Source organism: Neltuma alba, unplaced genomic scaffold (assembly GCF_004799145.2).
Source record: "Neltuma alba isolate B1F8T4 unplaced genomic scaffold, ASM479914v2 tig00013243_pilon, whole genome shotgun sequence".
Lineage (NCBI taxonomy): Eukaryota > Viridiplantae > Streptophyta > Magnoliopsida > Fabales > Fabaceae > Neltuma > Neltuma alba.
In genome coordinates this window covers 18,090-38,231 of record NW_021637539.1, presented here as the reverse complement: position 1 = coordinate 38,231, position 20,142 = coordinate 18,090, and the positions used below count along the sequence as shown (strand labels likewise).

The 20,142-nt window shown below is 36.8% G+C and overlaps 2 protein-coding genes across 8 annotated transcripts; one reads left to right on the top strand and one right to left on the bottom strand.

Moving 5' to 3' along the window:
- The first annotated feature begins 341 nt into the window (after nucleotides 1–341).
- Nucleotides 342–8,149, top strand: LOC114735660 (protein TOPLESS). Of its 2 annotated transcripts, none has more exons than XM_028923373.1 (27): nucleotides 342–515; nucleotides 1,006–1,140; nucleotides 1,260–1,439; nucleotides 1,524–1,637; nucleotides 1,708–1,866; nucleotides 2,297–2,474; nucleotides 2,601–2,727; nucleotides 2,844–2,953; nucleotides 3,075–3,240; nucleotides 3,355–3,464; nucleotides 3,568–3,637; nucleotides 3,761–3,834; nucleotides 3,913–4,008; nucleotides 4,088–4,183; nucleotides 4,306–4,433; nucleotides 4,550–4,784; nucleotides 4,867–5,028; nucleotides 5,106–5,207; nucleotides 5,412–5,558; nucleotides 5,663–5,773; nucleotides 5,872–6,051; nucleotides 6,127–6,255; nucleotides 6,337–6,432; nucleotides 6,582–6,761; nucleotides 6,844–7,010; nucleotides 7,508–7,778; nucleotides 7,885–8,149. In XM_028923373.1, the coding sequence occupies exons 2-26, from the start codon at nucleotides 1,061–1,063 to the stop codon at nucleotides 7,713–7,715; spliced, it is 3,405 nt and encodes a 1,134-aa protein (XP_028779206.1). In that variant the 5' UTR covers nucleotides 342–515; nucleotides 1,006–1,060; the 3' UTR covers nucleotides 7,716–7,778; nucleotides 7,885–8,149. The 2 variants fall into 2 exon arrangements, with proteins under 2 accessions (XP_028779206.1, XP_028779207.1); XM_028923374.1 differs by having other exon boundaries at nucleotides 343–515; nucleotides 7,511–7,778.
- Nucleotides 8,150–11,472: 3,323 nt separating this feature from the next.
- LOC114735655 (F-box/LRR-repeat protein 14) lies at nucleotides 11,473–20,091 on the bottom strand. Of its 6 annotated transcripts, XM_028923360.1 has the most exons (18): nucleotides 20,025–20,091; nucleotides 19,732–19,800; nucleotides 19,385–19,631; nucleotides 18,795–19,051; nucleotides 18,576–18,704; nucleotides 18,250–18,457; nucleotides 17,371–17,517; nucleotides 16,666–16,740; nucleotides 15,812–15,883; nucleotides 15,159–15,230; nucleotides 14,664–14,735; nucleotides 14,457–14,528; nucleotides 13,912–13,983; nucleotides 13,628–13,699; nucleotides 12,988–13,131; nucleotides 12,743–12,814; nucleotides 12,481–12,627; nucleotides 11,473–11,954 (listed from the first exon to the last, which is right to left on the bottom strand). In XM_028923360.1, the coding sequence occupies exons 4-18, from the start codon at nucleotides 18,990–18,992 to the stop codon at nucleotides 11,770–11,772; spliced, it is 1,737 nt and encodes a 578-aa protein (XP_028779193.1). In that variant the 5' UTR covers nucleotides 18,993–19,051; nucleotides 19,385–19,631; nucleotides 19,732–19,800; nucleotides 20,025–20,091; the 3' UTR covers nucleotides 11,473–11,769. The 6 variants fall into 6 exon arrangements, with proteins under 6 accessions (XP_028779193.1, XP_028779191.1, XP_028779195.1 ...); XM_028923358.1 differs by having other exon boundaries at nucleotides 19,385–19,800; XM_028923362.1 differs by lacking the exon at nucleotides 19,385–19,631.
- Nucleotides 20,092–20,142: the final 51 nt, after the last annotated feature.

The window sequence follows — 20,142 nt, the reverse complement described above, 5'->3', positions numbered from 1 at the left end:
TTTTTATAAGGAAAATTTAAAGAATCAAGGCTATTTCCCGCATTATCTCGAGTTCCCTACAATTTTTCGTCCAAGTTGAGAGACAGCTGGCTGCTTCAGATTTCGAGCCGATTTAAAAGACGAATTGAAGCCGGCTTAGTGGACCCCATTGTCACTGTACTTATCATATAAGTCATCTCCTGCACCTGCAACTTATCATCACTGAGATCAACTATCAGTGATAAGTGATACAACGTATCATCTCTTCTATCTGTCGCCTCCCATATAAAAAAACACCCATTTCTGCTAGCTCAACTGTCCTATATACATATATATATAAGCATTTCTAGAGAGAAGTTGCTATGTGGTGAGAGAAGTAAAAGAACATGTAATAGTCCAGCTGAGGAGAGAGAAAGTCCAAGAGAAGGAGAAAGATAAGAGAGAGAGCTTTCACCTAAACTCTTCTTCTGGTCTGTTTTTCCGTTCAATATTCGGGACCCTTCTTCCCATGTGTTGCCGATTGCTGGGTTTCAAAGGTGAGAGAGCTTCTCCGGGCACACAGACACAAATACCTTCTCTCTCATATTGTCGAATCTGTTGCTTTAAAGTCTTTAGCTTTTCTGGGTATTTTAGTTTTATTTTTTTCTTCAACTTTTTCTTTCTTTGCCCTTGCCTTTATTTTTATTTTCCTTTTACACTTTTTTTCTTCCTTGCATCTTCGATTCCCATATGGATTAAAGATGCTTTCTTGACCTGCTTTGATCGTTTAGGATAGAGTCAAATTGTTTTCATTTTTCCCTTTCTCTTCCCTTCAAGCTGATTTCGCTACCCACATCGGTTTGGTGTAGTTAATTTAACAAAAATGGTAGTTATCCTAAATGAAAAGCTGGGGCTGGTTTAATGATTTCGTTCTAGGTATGGATTTGAATTATCTTTGTTTTATTATTCCGGTGATTTTTAAGCCATTCGTAGCCAACCGGTGTGTTATTAATCTATTTTCTTTCTTCCCTTTTCAAAAATTTGCAGATCTAGACTACTAGTGCTCATTTTAGTGTGTATCTAATCGAGGGCGAGGCAGACGATGTCGTCTCTCAGCAGAGAACTCGTGTTCTTGATCTTGCAGTTTCTGGATGAGGAAAAGTTCAAAGAGACTGTTCACAAGTGGGGCTTGTGCCATTTTTGTTTCTTACTTGTTATTACGATTTTTGTACATTTTCCCTATTGGCTTTTTTTGGTTGCATTAATTATTTTTTCTCTCTGTGTGAAATGAAAATTAATAGGCTTGAGCAGGAGTCTGGGTTTTTCTTTAACATGAAATATTTTGAGGATGAAGTGCATAATGGCAATTGGGATGAGGTTGAAAGATACCTCTCTGGTTTCACCAAAGTAGATGATAATCGGTACTCCATGAAGATATTTTTTGAGATAAGAAAGCAAAAATACCTTGAGGCATTAGATAAGTAAGCTCACTGGCTCACATTTGATTCTGTGTACTGTCACCATTCTAGTATGTAACTTCGGTTAACCTGTTTAAATATTGATAGGCATGATCGGTCCAAGGCGGTAGAAATATTAGTGAAGGATTTGAAAGTCTTTGCCACATTTAATGAAGATTTATTTAAGGAAATCACACAGCTTTTGACGCTGGAGAATTTTAGGTATGAATATAAACTGCTGTTTGGTTGCAGTGTAGAAGTTCTTCAGATGCTCACAAGTTTCTCGTGGCAGGGAAAATGAACAACTATCCAAGTATGGTGACACAAAATCTGCAAGAGCAATCATGTTAGTTGAGCTCAAAAAGCTGATTGAAGCAAATCCCTTATTCCGTGACAAATTGCAATTTCCCAACCTTAAAAACTCAAGGTTACGAACTCTCATCAATCAGAGGTATGTCTTGTAATCATGCCACATCACTCAATTCAAAATAGTTACATGCCTGTCTAGGAGATATATCTTTAGTACACTTTGGCAAAGCCCATCATATTGTAACTTGCACCTTAATTTAAATATCGAATGGGCTCCATCTGCTGACTCTAATTTTTGTGTGCATTGATGTATACTTGTGTTATATCTTCTTCAAATAAGCCCTTATGTAATTTTCATCGATGATAAAGTTCATGCCGTTGAATGCTATTCATTGTAGACGGAGTCTATTTTCCTCCTGTACAATGTGTCTGGCTGCACAGCGGAACTTTCGTGAATGATCATTAATTGTTTTACAGCAGAGCTACCACTTCTGCTTTCTCATTGTAGACAGCTATGGATTAAGTTCAAATTTTAACCCTTTTTTTCCCTGAAATGAAAATTTGGGTCGCAGCTTGAATTGGCAGCATCAACTTTGTAAGAATCCACGGCCAAATCCAGATATAAAAACTCTTTTTGTGGATCACTCATGTGGACAGCCAAATGGTGCACGGGCTCCGTCACCTGCTAATAATCCATTAATTGGAGCCTTACCAAAAGCTGGTGGATTTCCTCCTCTTGGTGCACATGGGGTGGGTTATAAAACTGCCTTGTCTACCTTAATTTGGTGTTATAGGCACTCAACATGCATCCCTTCATTTTCTTCTGTATTTTTCCTTACTGAGGTAGCAATTTTGTGTGATGCCTTGTATGCACAGCCTTTTCAACCTACACCAGCACCTGTGCCACCACCTCTAGCGGGTTGGATGTCCAATCCAACCACTGTAGCTCATGCTGCAGTTTCTGGAGGAGGAGCTATAGGTCTCGGCGCTCCATCGATTCCTGGTATTTCATTCTTCTGCTTTCTTCTCTCCAAGTCTTCATATGTAGCTGTCCTAAGATCTCCTTGGACATATTTGGCTTGATCTTTGACTTTGGATGTGGCTCATTGTCTTGTAAAGCTGCTTTGAAGCACCCCAGGACTCCTCCAACAAACCCTTCTGCTGACTACCCTTCCGGGGATTCTGATCATGTTTCTAAGAGAACAAGACCCATGGGGATTTCAGATGAGGTAAGCTGCTACCACTTTCTTGCACATGGTCTTGAATTACTTGCTATGACATTTTTTTACTGATGCCTGAAAATATAGTTCTGTCTTTCAAATTTCTGATATCATAATCTTGTTTTTGCAGTTGAATCTACCTGTTAATGTGTTGCCAGCAGCATTCCCAGGTCATGGACATGGTCAGGCTTTTATTGCCCCTGATGACATACCAAAGACTGTCATAAGAACACTCAATCAGGGTTCATCTCCCATGAGCATGGACTTTCATCCAGTACAGCAGACCCTGCTTCTTGGTATGCTGCTATTCTAAAGCCTATCAACGCTCTCATTAACTTTATTGTTGAAAAATATGTTTATTGTTCGTGTTCATATTAGCAATTGACTTTTTTCTTGATGCGATATGTCAGTTGGCACAAATGTGGGGGATATAGCATTGTGGGAAGTGGGTTCACGTGAGCGACTGGTGTTGAGGAACTTCAAAGTTTGGGATCTTAGTGCCTGTTCAATGCCACTTCAGGTTGTTTTTTCTCAGTTCAATTTTTGCACTGTTGTGTTTTACCAAACTGTGCCTTGTAATATTGTTATTTCTATAAAGAAAACTAATCATTCGTTAAATTTAGGCTGCTCTTGTGAAAGATCCCAGTGTTTCCGTCAACCGTGTTATTTGGAGTCCTGATGGTGCTTTGTTTGGTAAGTTGAATTTGTTTGAATTGGTTCATTGTGTGATATGATGATTTGAACAACACATACTTTTAGTTCAGAATTCAGCTAGGCCAATATCGAATATATATATTTTAATGTTTAAATAAACAGGAGTTGCTTACTCAAGGCACATTGTCCAAATATACTCTTACCATAGTGGGGATGATGTACGACAGCACCTGGAGGTAGTGTACAAAATATTTGTTTAGATATAAAGAAATTTTGCATTTGTTTCGCTAATTTATATACTTATTTTCATCTAGATTGATGCTCATGTTGGTGGTGTGAACGACCTGGCATTTTCCCACCCTAATAAGCAACTCTGTGTGATAACGTGTGGTGATGATAAGACCATTAAGGTAAGTGTTTCAAAGCACGATGTGGTTTCCTAAAATGGGTAATTTGTTAAATGTTGCTTACTAATTTTGGTAAGTGAAGGTGTGGGATGCTGCTACGGGTGCTAAACAGTATACTTTTGAAGGTCACGAGGCTCCAGTTTATAGTGTCTGCCCTCACTATAAAGAAAACATTCAGGTATGACTCATGGAGATTTTTACAAATCCTTTTGTTATCCTGAATGATTATTCTAAAGAAAAGTTCTTGACTTTTTCTTCTGTTTGGGTTTCTTTCTGATGCCACGTGATTTCTTGTTCTAGTTCATATTTTCAACAGCATTAGATGGAAAGATAAAAGCTTGGTTGTATGACAATTTGGGATCTCGTGTTGATTATGATGCTCCTGGTCGTTGGTGCACAACAATGGCTTACAGTGCTGATGGTACAAGGTCAATATTCTCAACCATGGCTACTTGTCCTGTTCTTTTTCTTGTATGATCAACTAAGATATCTATTTTTATCACTTTCTGTTCAAACATTTGCATTTTGTTTATTTATGTTACAGACTTTTTTCATGCGGTACAAGCAAAGAGGGGGAGTCCTCTATTGTTGAGTGGAATGAAAGTGAAGGAGCAGTCAAAAGGACTTACCTAGGATTCCGCAAGCGATCTTCGGGTGTTGTGCAATTTGATACAACAAAAAATCGATATTTGGCTGCAGGGGATGATTTCTCCATTAAATTCTGGGACATGGACAATGTTCAACTTTTGATGACTATTGATGCTGATGGAGGTCTTCCAGTAAGTTCATTCATTTATTGCAAACTGGGGAGATGATCTCTTGACATGGTAGTTGCTTATCACCGCCTTGTCTGGTTTCTAGGGAAGCCCACGTATTCGCTTCAACAAGGATGGAACTCTATTAGCTGTTTCTGCAAGTGAAAATGGGATTAAAATTTTAGCCAATGCAGATGGTATTCGATTGTTGCGTGCATTTGAGAGTTCTTTATATGACGCATCTAGAACATCTGAAGCCATGGCAAAGGTAGACTTCTAGAATGTTATGGCCCTCTCCTGAATTTGCCAACAAAGTCTAATCTAATGCATGTTGTTTTGGAGCAGCCTACGATAAATCCAATTTCAGCTGCTGCTGCTGCTGCTGCTGCAGCAACTAGTACTGCACTTGCAGAGAGGGGCTCGTCTGTGGTAGCTATTGCTGGAATGGTCTGTCCGGTCTTGTTTTCATATAATGAGAACTTATCATTTTTTACTTGCTACTTGTAGAGGTTTTTTGGTTCCCAGCATACACATCATGGTGTAAATGAGATGCAAATATCGTGCTTATCCTTGCTGGGATTGTAGAGAGAGCATCTCATCATGATTGGTATTATCGACTTTTTAATTGACAAGTTGATTGCATCTTTTCAGAATGGGGATACCCGAAACTTGGGTGATGTTAAACCTAGAATAACTGAAGAGTCCAATGACAAGTCAAAGATATGGAAGCTCACTGAAATCAATGAACCATCTCAGTGTAGATCCCTGAAACTACCTGAGAATGTAAGAGTGACAAAGGTATGTTATTTATGTGCTATCTTTGATCTTCATTTCGTTGGCCCCAAAGGAGAGGATGTCTTGAAGCCTGATTATCTTTTTTTTTTTTTTTTTGGTCGTGGAAGATATCAAGGTTGATATATACAAATTCAGGTAATGCTATATTGGCATTATCATCAAATGCTATTCATTTGCTATGGAAATGGCAGCGGAGTGAGCGAAACTCCTCTGGGAAGGTATGATGTGAGATTATGTGAAGTTACCTATCATTCTCCACTATCACAGAAGTTGCGTAATCGTGTTATTTCCTTCATATTGGTGCTTCAACCTGCAGGCCACTGCTAGTGTGTCACCCCAGTTGTGGCAACCATCAAGCGGCATCCTCATGACCAATGACATCGCTGACAGCAATCCTGAGGATGCTGTGCCCTGCTTTGCTCTCTCCAAAAATGATTCTTACGTGATGTCCGCATCTGGAGGGAAGATTTCCTTGTTCAATATGATGACTTTTAAGGTGATCTACTGGCCCTTCTTGTTTAATCATCTTTTTGTGTTGCAATTGATTCAATCTTGATCTTGCTACATGCAGACAATGACAACATTCATGCCTCCGCCACCTGCAGCCACCTTTCTTGCTTTCCATCCCCAGGATAACAATATCATTGCTATTGGCATGGATGATTCCACCATTCAGATATATAATGTCCGTGTGGATGAGGTATCAATACTGTCTAATGTCTGAAACAATATCAGGATTTATGATTAGATCCTTGATGTTTATGGAGAGCTCTTTGTGCAGGTTAAAAGTAAACTGAAAGGTCACACTAAAAGAATAACTGGTCTTGCTTTCTCTCATGTATTGAATGTGCTAGTATCATCTGGGGCAGATGCTCAGGTAATAAACATGGAGCTTTTCTGCAGATCTAGAATCTAATTGATGTTCCGCTTAACATGGATTCCCTTTGTACATAACATTGGCAATACCGTCTTTATAAGGTATCGTGTGGATTGTCATCATTCATCACTGAGTTCTGTGTTTTGCAGCTATGTGTTTGGAATACCGATGGATGGGAAAAGCAGAAGAGCAGATTCTTGCAGCTTCCTGCTGGGAGAGCTCCAACAGATACGCGTGTACAGTTTCATCAGGATCAGATACACTTCTTGGTTGTACATGAAACTCAACTTGCAATTTATGAAACATCAAAACTAGAACATCTGAAGCAGGTAAATTCATTAAGGTCCATGTGTTATGTGATCAACTTTACTCAATTATATCTGCATCTGATATAATTACTTTGAATTGTAGTGGTTCCCTCGAGATTCTGCTGCTCCAATATCACACGCGACTTTCTCATGTGATAGCCAACTGATATATGCCAGCTTTTTAGATGCAACAGTCTCTGTATTTAGTGCTTCAAACCTTAAATTACGTTGTCGTATCAATCCTTCTGCTTATCTTCCTTCAAGTGTGAGGTGATGCCTTCTTTCGCCAGCTGACTTGTGCTTATTCGTTTGATTTGTCTCACCAGGCATAAAACTTGTTCCTTTATATTGTCAGTCGATTATGTGAACTTCAATTGTCAATGACTTATGAAACCAATTTCTTAAAACTTTTGTATAGAGACTACAGGCACAGCTACAAGTGTAAATTTGATGGTTCTCAATATTGGGCTTCACACAGCCACACGTAAACACACGCTGTACACACGCATCATTGAAGCAATTGTGGCTTCCCCTCATCTTTCTGTCTGTAGTCTGACTTACGTCCACCGAATTATTTCTGGGATAAGGCATATGTGTAATAGTTTTCCTGTGAATTTAATGGTTATAAACCTTTAAACTAAAGTAGTCTTCGGTTAAAAGCTAGAAGGAGATGGGAGTCAATCTTGAGTTTTTTTCCCCCAAGTGATTAATTCTCTACAAAGTTTATCAAACTTCTTGGTAAACTTCAACTTTTGTTTTCTGTGCAGCAGTTCCAGTGTACAGCCACTTGTGATTGCAGCACATCCACAAGAACCCAATCAGTTTGCTGTTGGACTGTCAGATGGTGGAGTTCATGTGTTTGAACCCCTTGAGTCTGAAGGCAAGTGGGGTGTGCCTCCACCCGTAGAGAATGGGTCAGCAAGCAGCGTAGTGGCTTCTTCAATCGGAGCTTCCTCGGATCAAGCTCAGAGATGATCCAAATCAGCCATAGACAAGTTTCTTTTACATACTTGGCTTGCTGGCCCTTCCACAAATTTGGTATGTACTTTGATTTACACTGAGCACTCCAAATTAATTGATCATGCTACTCTCTAGATCCATCATGTGGTGTGCCAGAACTGAACTATTTTTGTGTTATCTGCAGTTTGTGATTCATGACTTAAAAATTTACTGAAGAATGACGCTCAAAGATGTAGATTTGACAAGTTGGTTCAGGATCTGTGTAAGTTATTTGCTTTAGGAACTTTAATAGCAGAGTTTTATTATGCAACAAAGGAGAATTCTAGAAATATCTTGATATTTTTACCCTATTATGCAATGTTTAGAATGTTGATTACTTGTGCTGTTTAATATTTTACCTTTTTCCTATGTGATTTTGAACTTTGTTCAAGTCTCAGCTGTTGACCCATGTTGAATCTACCATAACTTAAGGTAAATTACTTGCTTTGCCCCCCTGTATGGAGAAAGGGGGTTTGCAATGCCTATTACATTATTGTAATGATTGCTTAACACATTTTAAGTTGTCGTCTCCCCCCCCCCCCCCAAACTTTTTAAGAGTAAAACATATCTTTAAAATGTTTTATTTTCATATGGTTTTTCATTTCATTCAGTTTTATTGCTTAATGCCATGAAAGCTTTCTTGAAAGTGGAAGGTTGCGAATCCCGTTTGTTACTTCATAGCATTAGTGCTAGCCCCTCTAATCTTAAAAACGAAAAAAAAAAGAAAGGGTTGTGGCATACGGACATTGTTTACCAGAAATAAATTTAACACCCCCAAAATCATCAACTTTTTTCTCTCCCTAAAGTGCAAGAGGCAAGCTAAATAGCTTAAAGGGCAAGTGAAACCCAACTTGCAACCTCCTATCTTACTAGGTTATAGGACTATGCTTATTTGCAGCAACGCGGCGTGGGGAAAATTTGTTTAAACTAAGGGCCCTTTTGGAATTGGTGTGGAAATGGGCGTAAGAATAAAAATGAATTTTTACGGAAATGATTGAATAATTTCTATTTAAAATATTTTATTACAATTTAAAAGGATTATAATATCCAAAAATGGTGCGCAACCCCTCAGCCTGAATCGTGTCTCCACTAGCCCGGCACCATGGGTAACATTATTCACTTCCCCCCATTGTCGTCCTGCTGCTTCTTCCAACAGATTTCCAACACCTTCGAAGGTTTTGAAGGTTGTGAAAGAGGGGAGGAGGTCGGATGAAGGCGGCGGCGGACATTACGGCAGATTGGAGATAAGGAAAAGGCAACCAAAGATGGAGGAGATGGATGAGTTTGACCAATTCCTTGGACATGGCTTTCAACAGTTTCAAGTGAGGAGCAACTTCGATGTATCAACCCCTTTATTAATAGGCTCTGGCAATTTCAATCCCATTCTGCCAAACAGTTGTCGTTTTGGAAGTCAAGAGTTTGCGACCTCTGATCTCTCATGCACCGCCATTAAAGCATGGCATGGACAACGTATGAACGTGTTCTCAAATAAATGCTTCGTGAGAAATTAACTGTGTTGCGGAAGCGGGTGACCCATAACAGTGCTTGCTTTGAGAGATTGTGAAGAAATGACATATTTTTGCGTAAACAATAACATTTTTCAAATTTATATTTTCTCTATTTGTATTTACAAATCATTCTCACATATATTTTCTTGCTCTATTTTCTATTTTCAGTGAGAATTAACTGTGAGTAAAATTGAAAAATAATTATTAAGTATCAGAGGTACAAGTGACTCAAAATAGGTACAGGAGTGGTTGCCAACGAAGAAACAGCTTTTATTTAGGGAAAAAAAAATCAGAAGGAACAATTAATTTGATGTTCTATAATTTTGTTTCAGGTCAACTCCATAGAGTACTCCCTAGTCCCTCCAAGCCTCCATAAGAAACAAACACAAGGAACAATCATCCATTTTATTTCTTGTCTTTATTCATTTTCTTATTCTCATCAAGTTAGCGATAACTTGTTATACGGTCATCATGTCAAACAATTAATAAAGGCATATTTTTTTTAAAAAAAACAATTAAATATCAAACATATTTAGTAATCTTAAATGTATTACTTAGTCCCACGAGAAACATTACAATTGCATATACCCTCTACCATGCAATGTACTGCAATGCAATGAGATGTACCATCAGAATGTTTGGTATGACATTGGACATGTGTAAAAGAAAAATTAATTTTTATGATAAATTAAATATGTAAACAAATAAAAAGACCAAAATATCCTCATCCAACAAAAAAAAAAGGTTTGTCTTATACTTTTGTATTTCTTCAACGGCAACAAATAAAATGAAAAGGAAAACAGGCCATCACATTAGCTTCAATATACAATAAAAATTCATGAATCACAAGTCCAACCATGAACTATACATATTTGGAACCAATTTTTTGGAACTAACTAACTAAAACACAGAGAATGACAAATCAAAACTAATAGTACAGATCTGGAATCAATTTTTTTGGGTCTTTGGGAAAATCAAAACTATTAGTCATTCTCTTCATACATCCTTTTTAATTACTTTGTTTTGAAATCGAATGTTTGAGGTGAAAGCTATGGAGTGTGACTGTAAGAAGGAATCATGATTGGGAAATGAAGCTTTGCCAACGTTAAAGGAACAGGTTTCGTCAATATTGGAGGTGAGTGAGACAGAGGCCGCAGAAGAAATCCAAGAAGTAGAAGATGAGGGGGAGGGATTGAGGGTATTTTGTGTCTTCTTACATTGGATATGGTGGGCAAATAAGACTTTTCAAAATATGCAATGGGGTGGTAATGAGTATTCATAAAGGGAGAGGTGTGAATGGATAATACCAAATTTTTGGTAATCATCGGCAAATCTTATTACCATACTAAAAACCAACCAAACATCATTCTTTTGGTAATGCAATCCCCATTACCATCATAGGCCTGCAATGGGGTTGAACCAAACGGATCCACGAGAAACGATTTCTTTTTTGGGCAATAAAGTTCATAGGCCAAAATAGACATTTAATCATATGAGCATCGTATATTATACGAGTAATAATAGGCTAGAAGGGTAATTAGGAATCAGTTAGGAAGCCGTTTATGGAGTTCTTTTTAAGCAAATCAAAACTACTTATGCGTTCAACACTTTTTTTTTGCGGCCAGAACTTGTGCATTTAGCACTGGAAGCTCTAGTTACTACTGTTTTTTGTTTTTAATATAAGAATTAGTTGGTTGATTTGAGTAAATTAAAAAAATTTATTAAGCTAATTATTTGCAACAAACTGGTACTGTCTTTCTTAGAATACATTTGCTAATAATGTATATTATTTGATAAAATTTTTAGCATGTACAACAAAGATTAATTTTAAAAAAATAAATAAATATGAGAGATAAAATGAATTGAAATATTATATTTAGAACTGAACTGAAAACTAAACAAGTTCTTATACTAAAAATCAGAGATAGTAGTTGGTCAACAAAAATAAGGTTCTAGCTACTCCTATAAAAGACTTGGATATTGGCTAATAAAAATTCATCCTGTTTGGTCCGAGGAGAAACGAAAATGTAAAATAGGACAAGAAAAATTAATCAAAAACTTCAATACATCAATTCTTACCGTCCATGGCGATAGAAAAATTTCCCAAGTGAGAATGTCGCGATTAGAGGCTTTTGGTAATAAAATACTCGCTTAATTCTGCGGTCGCCAAGATTCTAGAACATTCAAATTATCAACCTAAGTTGCCTGTATCTTTTTCTTGTTCTAATAAAAAAATTTAAAATCCAACTCTTTATTGCTGTCTGCGCAGTAGATCGGGTAATGACAGAAATCACCCGTCATCTTATTACAGAGATTACTTGCCAATTGCCACGAGCTATGTAACACATCATGATAATATGAAAGAAAAGCCTGAGACCACGAGAAGACGCCATCCATTAATCTCTGTACAATTTAAGCTCTTCTTCCAGTACCACCTTCCAATCATTACCGTATATACATATATACAAACATATCACAGAGCCCCGGGGGGAGGGAAGAGGGGGGGAGGGGTGGTTCTCTGCCTACTCAGGCCGAAAGCTGACCAGATTTGGTAGATCTGTGGATTGAAGTTTCTTGATGTCATTTGCAGTCACTTTACATGATTCCAGGGTCAGAGATCTCAAGTTCTTGAGCGTTTTCAAATGCCGCAACCCAGCACTGGTGATGCGAGAATTTGAAACGTTCAAAGATATCAACCCAGTCAGGCCTGAATTTGCAAGCAATGTCAGCAGAGAGAGATCATTACAAACAACTACCAAGTCTGATCTCTACATAAGGAATTAAATGCAAATCAAGTCCTTTCAATTTTAGCAAACTTCAATCATTTTATGGTGACGATTTGTACACGGTCAACTTCAAAATGGCCATGTCAGTGCTTGGCTAGGAATAGAGACAGCCAAGCATTATCGACAAATCTTTGTTTCTTACGAAAGTTGTCTTAGCAGGAAAGAAATCAGTACCATCATGGGCAAATCAGTCAAAAGGTGGAAATTCCAGTTTTTTTGACATGAAATTTTTAATCCATCACCTATATTTTCTTTTCCTGTCTGAAATTGATCACCAAGATTATTTCCTCCTTTCAGCAGAAAAGCTTAAAATCCAACTATAAAACTTTAAAAGCTATCGTATGTTTTCAAACCAGAGGCCCCTTGATCAGTTAAATTAATCAAATAGATTTAGGGTTTTCATGAGTGATTACTTATCCATCAAGCTGAAAGGGTCTAAGAAGATACCAGAAATCAACTCCAGGCTTTTGTTTGTAAGGTTGCCGTTTTGTGATAAATTTAAGAACATCAGAGATGTAAGTTCTTTGATGTTCTTCACACCAGCATCAGTCAAGCCTCCACTGCATATTTCCAGGGACCTTAGGTTCTTGAAGTCTGTTCTCCATAAAAGCAATCAACAAAACAGTTTCAATTAGAATTGATGTCAACTCAGTCAGGGAACAAAAGCACAGATGACCCATAAAGTGATCATTACAACGATATTACTTACTTTTCAAATGGTTAGTTCCAGAATCTGTTATTCTTGCTCCAAACAAATCAAGATCAGTAAGGCCAGTCAAATCTGCACCAATAAACTCAGAATGACGTGTTCTGCCATAATAAGGTTTATGCTAAAAGACTAGAGCCAGGATACTCAAACTTTTAAAATTAAAATTCGTAGTGAGTCTATGAGATTAAACAGGATTTGGAGCCCATGTAAACTATAGAATATTGCAACTAGTCAACCACACGTACTTGTAAGAGCTGCCAATCCAGCATCAGTAATATGGCGAGCATCCAAATTTAGAGACTTTAGACATGAGAGGCCACGCAATTTCCTTAAGCCAATATCATTAACCTCAGTGAATGACAGGTTTATTTTCTCCAGGCTAGACAATCCTATGAGAAATTAAATAACACTATAGTCAATATAGGGGAATGCTAGTCCATAGCAAAAACGATCACTTTTTAATGACAGCTCATGCATATAATACTAGAATATAGTGGAGACAATCTATGAAGGTATCTACCACAAAAATGAATCCAGTTCGCAATGATAAGTTGAAGAAGAAATAAACGGAAAATAAAAAAGAACTTGTTATGAGCAGCTACAAACTAGTATTTTAGGAATAATGGTTTCAAAGAATAATTAGATAAGCAATAAACTTTCAAGACCATGCATATACATTCAAATCACTTTATTCTTCAATAACTAGAACCAAAACAAAACAAGAGTTATTGGTCAGTTTTCCTGAAAGACGTTTTTACAAATGTGCAAACAAGTTCTTAATAATTAAAAGAAATCAGATTTCAGAAAGACTCTTAACAGTTTATCCAAGCATTCCATCTTTAATCGATATTAAACGAAGCCATAGCAATAATAGAAGCGTTTAACCTGATATGTGACGCAACCCATTGCTTCCAACTTCCGTATCAGACAATTCCAAACATTTCAATTTCTGAAGGCCTACAGACATTAACAAGCAAATCTACATTTTCAATGTTAAATAAGGTGAAACAAAATAAAAAAACTGGATCATTTGCAACCAATAGAACACTATAAATAACCACAAAAATTTCCATTTTCCAAAACTTTTTAGACAATTTTTTCATCCAGGAAATCATTAACCATCACAAGCAGACCCTACAAAAAATTGGCAAAGAGATTCATATATCTACCTGCCAAGTTGGCCAATCCATGATCACCAACTTTACATGAATCTAGGATCAAGCTCTCCAACTTTGTCAATCCTGATTGAAAAAAATATATCAAAATTTTAAATATAAGTTATATCTTTCAAGTGTTCGGCGTCTTTCTCCACCAGCAAAAGAAAGTTCTGCTCCACCAGCAAAACAGCGTAACTTTCTTCTGTTAAATCCATTAACCGGATGGAAACGTTGTGCATACAAGTTTAAAGGAACGTGAGCTAAATAAGTCATGGCCATGGTTTAAACACTTGAGTCAAAGATAAATTTGTAAACAAAATGGTAGAAAAGTATTTAATACATGACCTGATGATTTTTTACACCTTGTAGCCTTGGAAAGATAATAAGATCTTGATCCCAACTGCTTTGATGGAAAAGAAAATAACCAAGTACTTATATACTTCAGTTTGTACATTGTCGACAGTTTATTTCCTCATTTTAATTCTTGAATAAACCAAATTGTTCATATGGTCTGGAAGAGAAAGGGGGGAGAGAATCAGGTGAGTATTTTCAATCACCTTGCACGTGTGCTAAGCATGCATCGGTGATATCAGTGAATCCCAAGTTTAACACCTTCAAGTTTCTCAGTTCTACAAAAAAGAAAAGACAATGCCAAAGATTTAACACCCGCGGAATAGTTATGGCACACATATGTGATAATAATTATATTATAAATTATAAAACCGCAGCCTTACAGAATTAATTATAAAATTTTAACTACTTACGTGAAAGCTTTTCACATCCATTGTCTGAAAGGTTACATCTATTAAGATTCAAGATTGACAGTGCAGGAAGCTCTGGCCAAACCCAAAAAAAAAAGAAAGAAAAGAAAGCACAACGTCAGGCTAAAACTGAAAATGGGAATCTCAGTTTCACTCCCTTTAAATGAGGCAAGGAAAAAAAAAAAAAAAAGGCGCAATAAACTTGTGCTTCAAATGCCTGACAAGAACATTAGACCAGAAAGGCAAATGGTCATTATATTATTGGTGTTTATGCGTTGAAAAGTAAGCTGGGCAACTCTTTTTTAAAAAAACCAAGCACAGACACCAAAAGAAGCTCAAAGCTACCCAACAGAGAGAAAAGAAGGACACTATGCTGCCATAGAATTTTGAAATCCCCCCCTGCCCCCCAAAAAAAAAAGAAGATACCCTGCTCAGCCTGAATATTGTAATTAAAAATATTAACAGAAAAAAGCTTAAAAGCCAAAAAAGTAAAGCAACCTGCGAGAGAACCCAAACATGCAGATGTTACCAGGCATCCTTCCAAATTTAACATTGAAAGCTTCTGTAATCCTGAAATGAATCAAGGAATTATTAAAATGGAAGAAAAGGAGATGGAAATGAAAAAAATAAAATAAAATTTTTCCACCAAGCTGATTGTTAGAGTCAGTTATGCTGTTACGCAGCTAAGACTTGGAACAGTTTATTAGAGTGTCAGTTAAGAGAGTCAAGGAACTCTGCGCATCTATATCCCCAGTTTACTATCAGAGAAACACACAGAAATACTGTTGTCTATTCTTCCTCGTTGCTTCTTATCTGATACTAAGCCGAGTGATTTAGAAGCAGAGAAGGAAAATAAGGAGACATGAAGGATTGGGGATACAAATTAAAAGATGAACAAAAAGAAAAGCAGTCGGAAAAGTGCTACTATAGAAAAGACGCTGCGTATTTGTATGAACAAGATGCAAATGGTGAAAGCAGGCAGACATTGAACAATAAATCCTAAAATTGATTGCTTAAATTATTTTTATCTATTACTATCAAAGGTCAATCAACAATTCAGTTCAAGTAAATATGGCTCCATGAAATTCTTGTTGACACCCTCTAGCGTTCTAAGATATGCCCCTGCACATAAGAAAGGGAAGGCACAATACCTTCTAGAAAACTGATGCCAAGATCAGTAACTCTACTGCACGAAAGCTCAAGACTTTTCAAATTTGCAAGCTCTGGAAGCATATTGAATTGAAAAATTCTACTGTTAGTTACTGAGCCATGTCCTAAACAACAAAAAGATGACTGATGATTAAACTTTTATATACACATCCCCGTGCTGACAATTATATGATTCTTAAACATTGATAGTTGCATTTAATGTCAATCAGTGCGAATATACCCCAGTGAAGAAAATATCCAACAAATAGAAAGAAGATAAATGAAACTAAATTTCACATAAAATGGGCCATTCTTCATAGAAGCAACATTTGCAATAATGCAATGAGCCAATGACATTTTCTGCTGTGGCTTGTCTGCTGTGTGTTACTGTAAGAGGAGACAGTCAAGATTTGTGCGTGGGCAAAGATGGAAAATATCTTTCAACTTCCATAAGACAGACTGCCAGTTTGATATAAGTGCCATGACATTCATCCTGCTACTTGCTTATTCAAAAATAAAACGAAAACACCAAGGAAAATGGATGATTGAGAATAAGAGAATTTGAAATCGAAAAGTGGGTGGATAATTTCTCCTCTTGGAGTAGCATGCAGTAGACAATCCCCACCTGACATCCAACCCAAACTACATCTGCAATTACAGTACATCTCATTTGTTAAGCAAAATATACCCATAGTTCCTGCAAGCGCACAATGGTAATCTGAAAAGGAACTATTACACACTAAAAAATGCAGAGCGCATAAAAGAAAACCGACACAATTAATCTAGGTGGTATTCACTTTTTCAACTGTTGAGACTTTCAGCTGTTGTCATCAAAGAGAGGCAAGATACAACTAACCTGAGAGAGGCTTCATGTCAGCATCGGTTATGCAATTACACCACTTCAAATTGAGAGATTCCAACTTGATTAAGCCTGAGAATTATGAATTAGATTAAACTGAAATTCGTAGGTTTTTCAGCTAGACCCACCATGGAAAAGCATGGAAACATCACGCAACTTTAGAACCAGAAGTCGAAGACCAAGATGCCAAAGTCCCTTTTCCCAATTACAAGTCATCTCATTCATTTTTCTCAACTATTGTTGCTCTAAAGCACTTACATATTCTTACTTAACTTCCATTTTCCAAATCTCCCATTCTAAAGCTATAACTAGATCAACATTTGTTCATTGATAGGAGAGACAGGAGGATGAACTATTCCCAAAATTCAATGTAATGCAAAGGGGGCCTTGTGAAACTGAACCCCATCTGAATTCAGACGCACTACAACATGCAATTTTTTTTTTTTTTTTTGAAAATCAGGATAAGTGAAAAATTAATGACAATTAAATATCTGCATTGCAACAAATAGAAACTGTAACAAAGCGAGATTCAAAATTACAACAGCATGGCATGTATCAATTCCTTTAGAGAACACATGCTAAGAAGGGCAGAAGAAGAAGAAGAAGAAGAAGAAGAAGAAGAAGAAAGCGAACATCATCTACATGTCTATAAGACAAGGAAAACATGGCAGGATGTTATCAGCAATACATTAAGGAACCAACCTTGGAGATGAACAAGGCCTCCATGAACCTCAGGACATCTCTCCAAATCCAACTTGACCAAGTTAACAAGACCAGAAAAGCTACGCATTCCTTGAGCAGAAATCCAATTGTTTCTTCTAAAACTCAGACTAGTTAAGTTTGTCAGACCTGAGACATTCAATTAAATTGGAATTAAACAAGGAAAAGTTAACACGTCAACAAAGTTCTGAGCCAGAAAAATCTTCATATGATTATCAATAAATCAGCATCACATGAAAAGACAGCAAAATTATGAAAATTCAGAAAAAGGTGCCCCAAAGAATGCCTCAGGCAACTACTAAACAAACAAACAAATGACAATACATCGCATGTATTTATCATCTCAAGTGCAATAATAAATCACATATTCAAGATAAAAAAAAAATTATATTTGATTATTTGATGATGGTTGCTGCTCAAAGTCACATACCTATCATATTTTAATAAGCTGAAAAACAAACAAGGAACTATAGGACCAACTGAAACGCCAAAATTCAAGCAGATTATCTGCTTAATATTTTTATATTTAAATTGTTCAATATCACATAAGGTATCTTTCACTTACCGTTCCTAGGAAAAAGAAAATTCATAAAAGAAAAAGTGAGATGCATGCATAAGGATAGGTACATTTTTTTGGACGATAACAAATAGATAATAATCATGTCAATGCAATAAATAAAATTTACAATGCTGATTTTTCATTAATGGTATCGGATTTTCTTCCTTTTTCCCCATTTCTTTTGATAAACAAAGTCCATAGACAGAAGGCAAAGGACCAAATATACATGACTACAATACAAATGCATGACACCATGTACCAATATGGAAGACATAAAGAAACCCAGAAGAAGAAAAGATTACCACTGATGTATTTAAGACCATAGTCTGAAATGTGGTCACAATGATTAAGATTCAGGGCTAGGAGATTTTTGCAATCTTTTAGATAAGTCAGCCCATAATCAGTGACATCTGAACCAGAAAGATCCACAGAAAGTAGAGACGACCCTTGTGATGAAATGACATCCATCCAACTATCATTCACCCCATCATATTCTCCCAAGTAAAGATCCTGTTAAACATAAGGCAGGATGAGCATGGATGATTTAGATGAAGAACAGATAACTGAGCAGAATTGAAAACAAAATTATATAAACTACAAACATGCTATATAATTTGAAATGATTTACCTGGAGAGCACAATCTCGAAAGACTTCAAGGGAAGCAGCAGTTAGACGATGGCAACGCACCAATTCTATAAAAACTTGCTGACTTATATCCCGTGGGAGCATAGACATCGAGCTATATCTATCAATATCCTGTTGAAGAAAAATTGCAGGTTGCAGTGATTATACCTAAAGAAAAAGTGGATAGTCAAGACCAAATATAACTTTTAGCGTTGGAAGTACCTGACTTATTCTGTGGATGCACAAGTCCAACAGTGATGGACATTCTCCATTTTGTAAGTGGAAATTCATCCTAGGATTAGAAAATGACGATGTGAGCCATTTCAAACTCCCACTTTTGCAATATTTTTTCCGTGAAAGCCCTTCTTGAGGACTATCTTCAACGTCCTGCTCTTGCTTCCTAGAACAAACTCCTCCCATTCAGGAAATATCTAGTGATTTCAATAACCCAAATATGAATACATGCACTCTATTTCAGCCTGCAGAAATGAAGGGGAAGAGCAAAGCCAAACAAGCTTTCAGCGGAGTTGATCATCCAGAACTTGACTTCTGGTGAAAAAAATTAAGAAGTATTACGAGTTATAGAGTAGACTAGGGTGAGTTTGCCCACACCAATTCGAATCACTAAAGCCCAACGATCAAAATGACTCAAGCAGTTTTATTTTAGCAGTTTATGATCTTTATGTTAGGCATGTAAGCATATTTCTAGCTTTTTATTTTATTTTATCTTTTAAAAAAGATACAAGAATACGAAATGGCAGTTAAAAGTAAGAAACAAGCAATCGAGTAGAGAACGAGGTATCATTATTAACCGTGTATATTAATCAGTGCGAGTCAAATGAATCCCAGCAAACCTCTGACTTTGCTAAGCCAATATCTATGTCTAATTCCAACATTCTGTTGCCTCCAGTCTCCAACGATCTCATGATTAAACACCATTTGCAGTCAATACATTTCAAGAAGATCCCATAAATAAAACTTGATGCTTAGAAGTATCTTATGACAAGACTTTTACATTAATCAGTATATCAGCAAATTCGCGCGCGCGTTTTCATGGCCCTGTATATGCTAGGAGCTACCAAACCATACAATATATCTCGCAGAAAATTACTGTTAAATAGCTACGAAAAAATAAATAAAATAAACCACTCTACGCCACCTCCTTAATAAAAAGAACATCCAAACATTGATCGGCTTCAAACACTAAAATATCTTCAGATATAGATACCTGCAAAAGCACGATAAAGCACAGAAAAGACTATATAACAGAACGCGCCAAAAGACATAGACACTAATACCCTGGACTCAAATTCCAGAAACTACCCGTAGCTACCTATAAGCACAATATAAGAACCGAGCAGTCGGCATTTTCCGGCTGACGAAAGAGATGAAGAAAGTTTTCTACAAACAGGTCGAAATTCAAGAAGAGAAATCAGTGTAAACCAGATATACCCGATCATCTTGCTTATAGTTTCAGGTTCAGTGACCCCAACAGAAATGAACCAGAAGCTCTAAGAATGGAAAGTAAAATGGAGAAAGGAGGTGGTGGGTAGGAGAGAAAAGTGCGACG

Bases quoted from the DNA above. Each gene is read 5' to 3' on its own strand.
- LOC114735660 (XM_028923373.1), top strand. From the start codon at position 1,061: ATGTCGTCTCTCAGCAGAGAACTCGTGTTCTTGATCTTGCAGTTTCTG. The intron at 1,867-2,296 runs GTATGTCTTGTA...TTTGGGTCGCAG, and splicing joins CGAACTCTCATCAATCAGAG to CTTGAATTGGCAGCATCAAC. The intron at 7,011-7,507 runs GTGATGCCTTCT...TTTTCTGTGCAG, and splicing joins TATCTTCCTTCAAGTGTGAG to CAGTTCCAGTGTACAGCCAC.
- LOC114735655 (XM_028923358.1), bottom strand. From the start codon at position 18,992: ATGGGAGGAGTTTGTTCTAGGAAGCAAGAGCAGGACGTTGAAGATAGT. The intron at 17,518-18,249 runs GTAATCTTTTCT...TGAATGTCTCAG, and splicing joins TGGTCTTAAATACATCAGTG to GTCTGACAAACTTAACTAGT. The intron at 15,231-15,811 runs GTATTGTGCCTT...GATTCATTTCAG, and splicing joins TGGCATCAGTTTTCTAGAAG to GATTACAGAAGCTTTCAATG.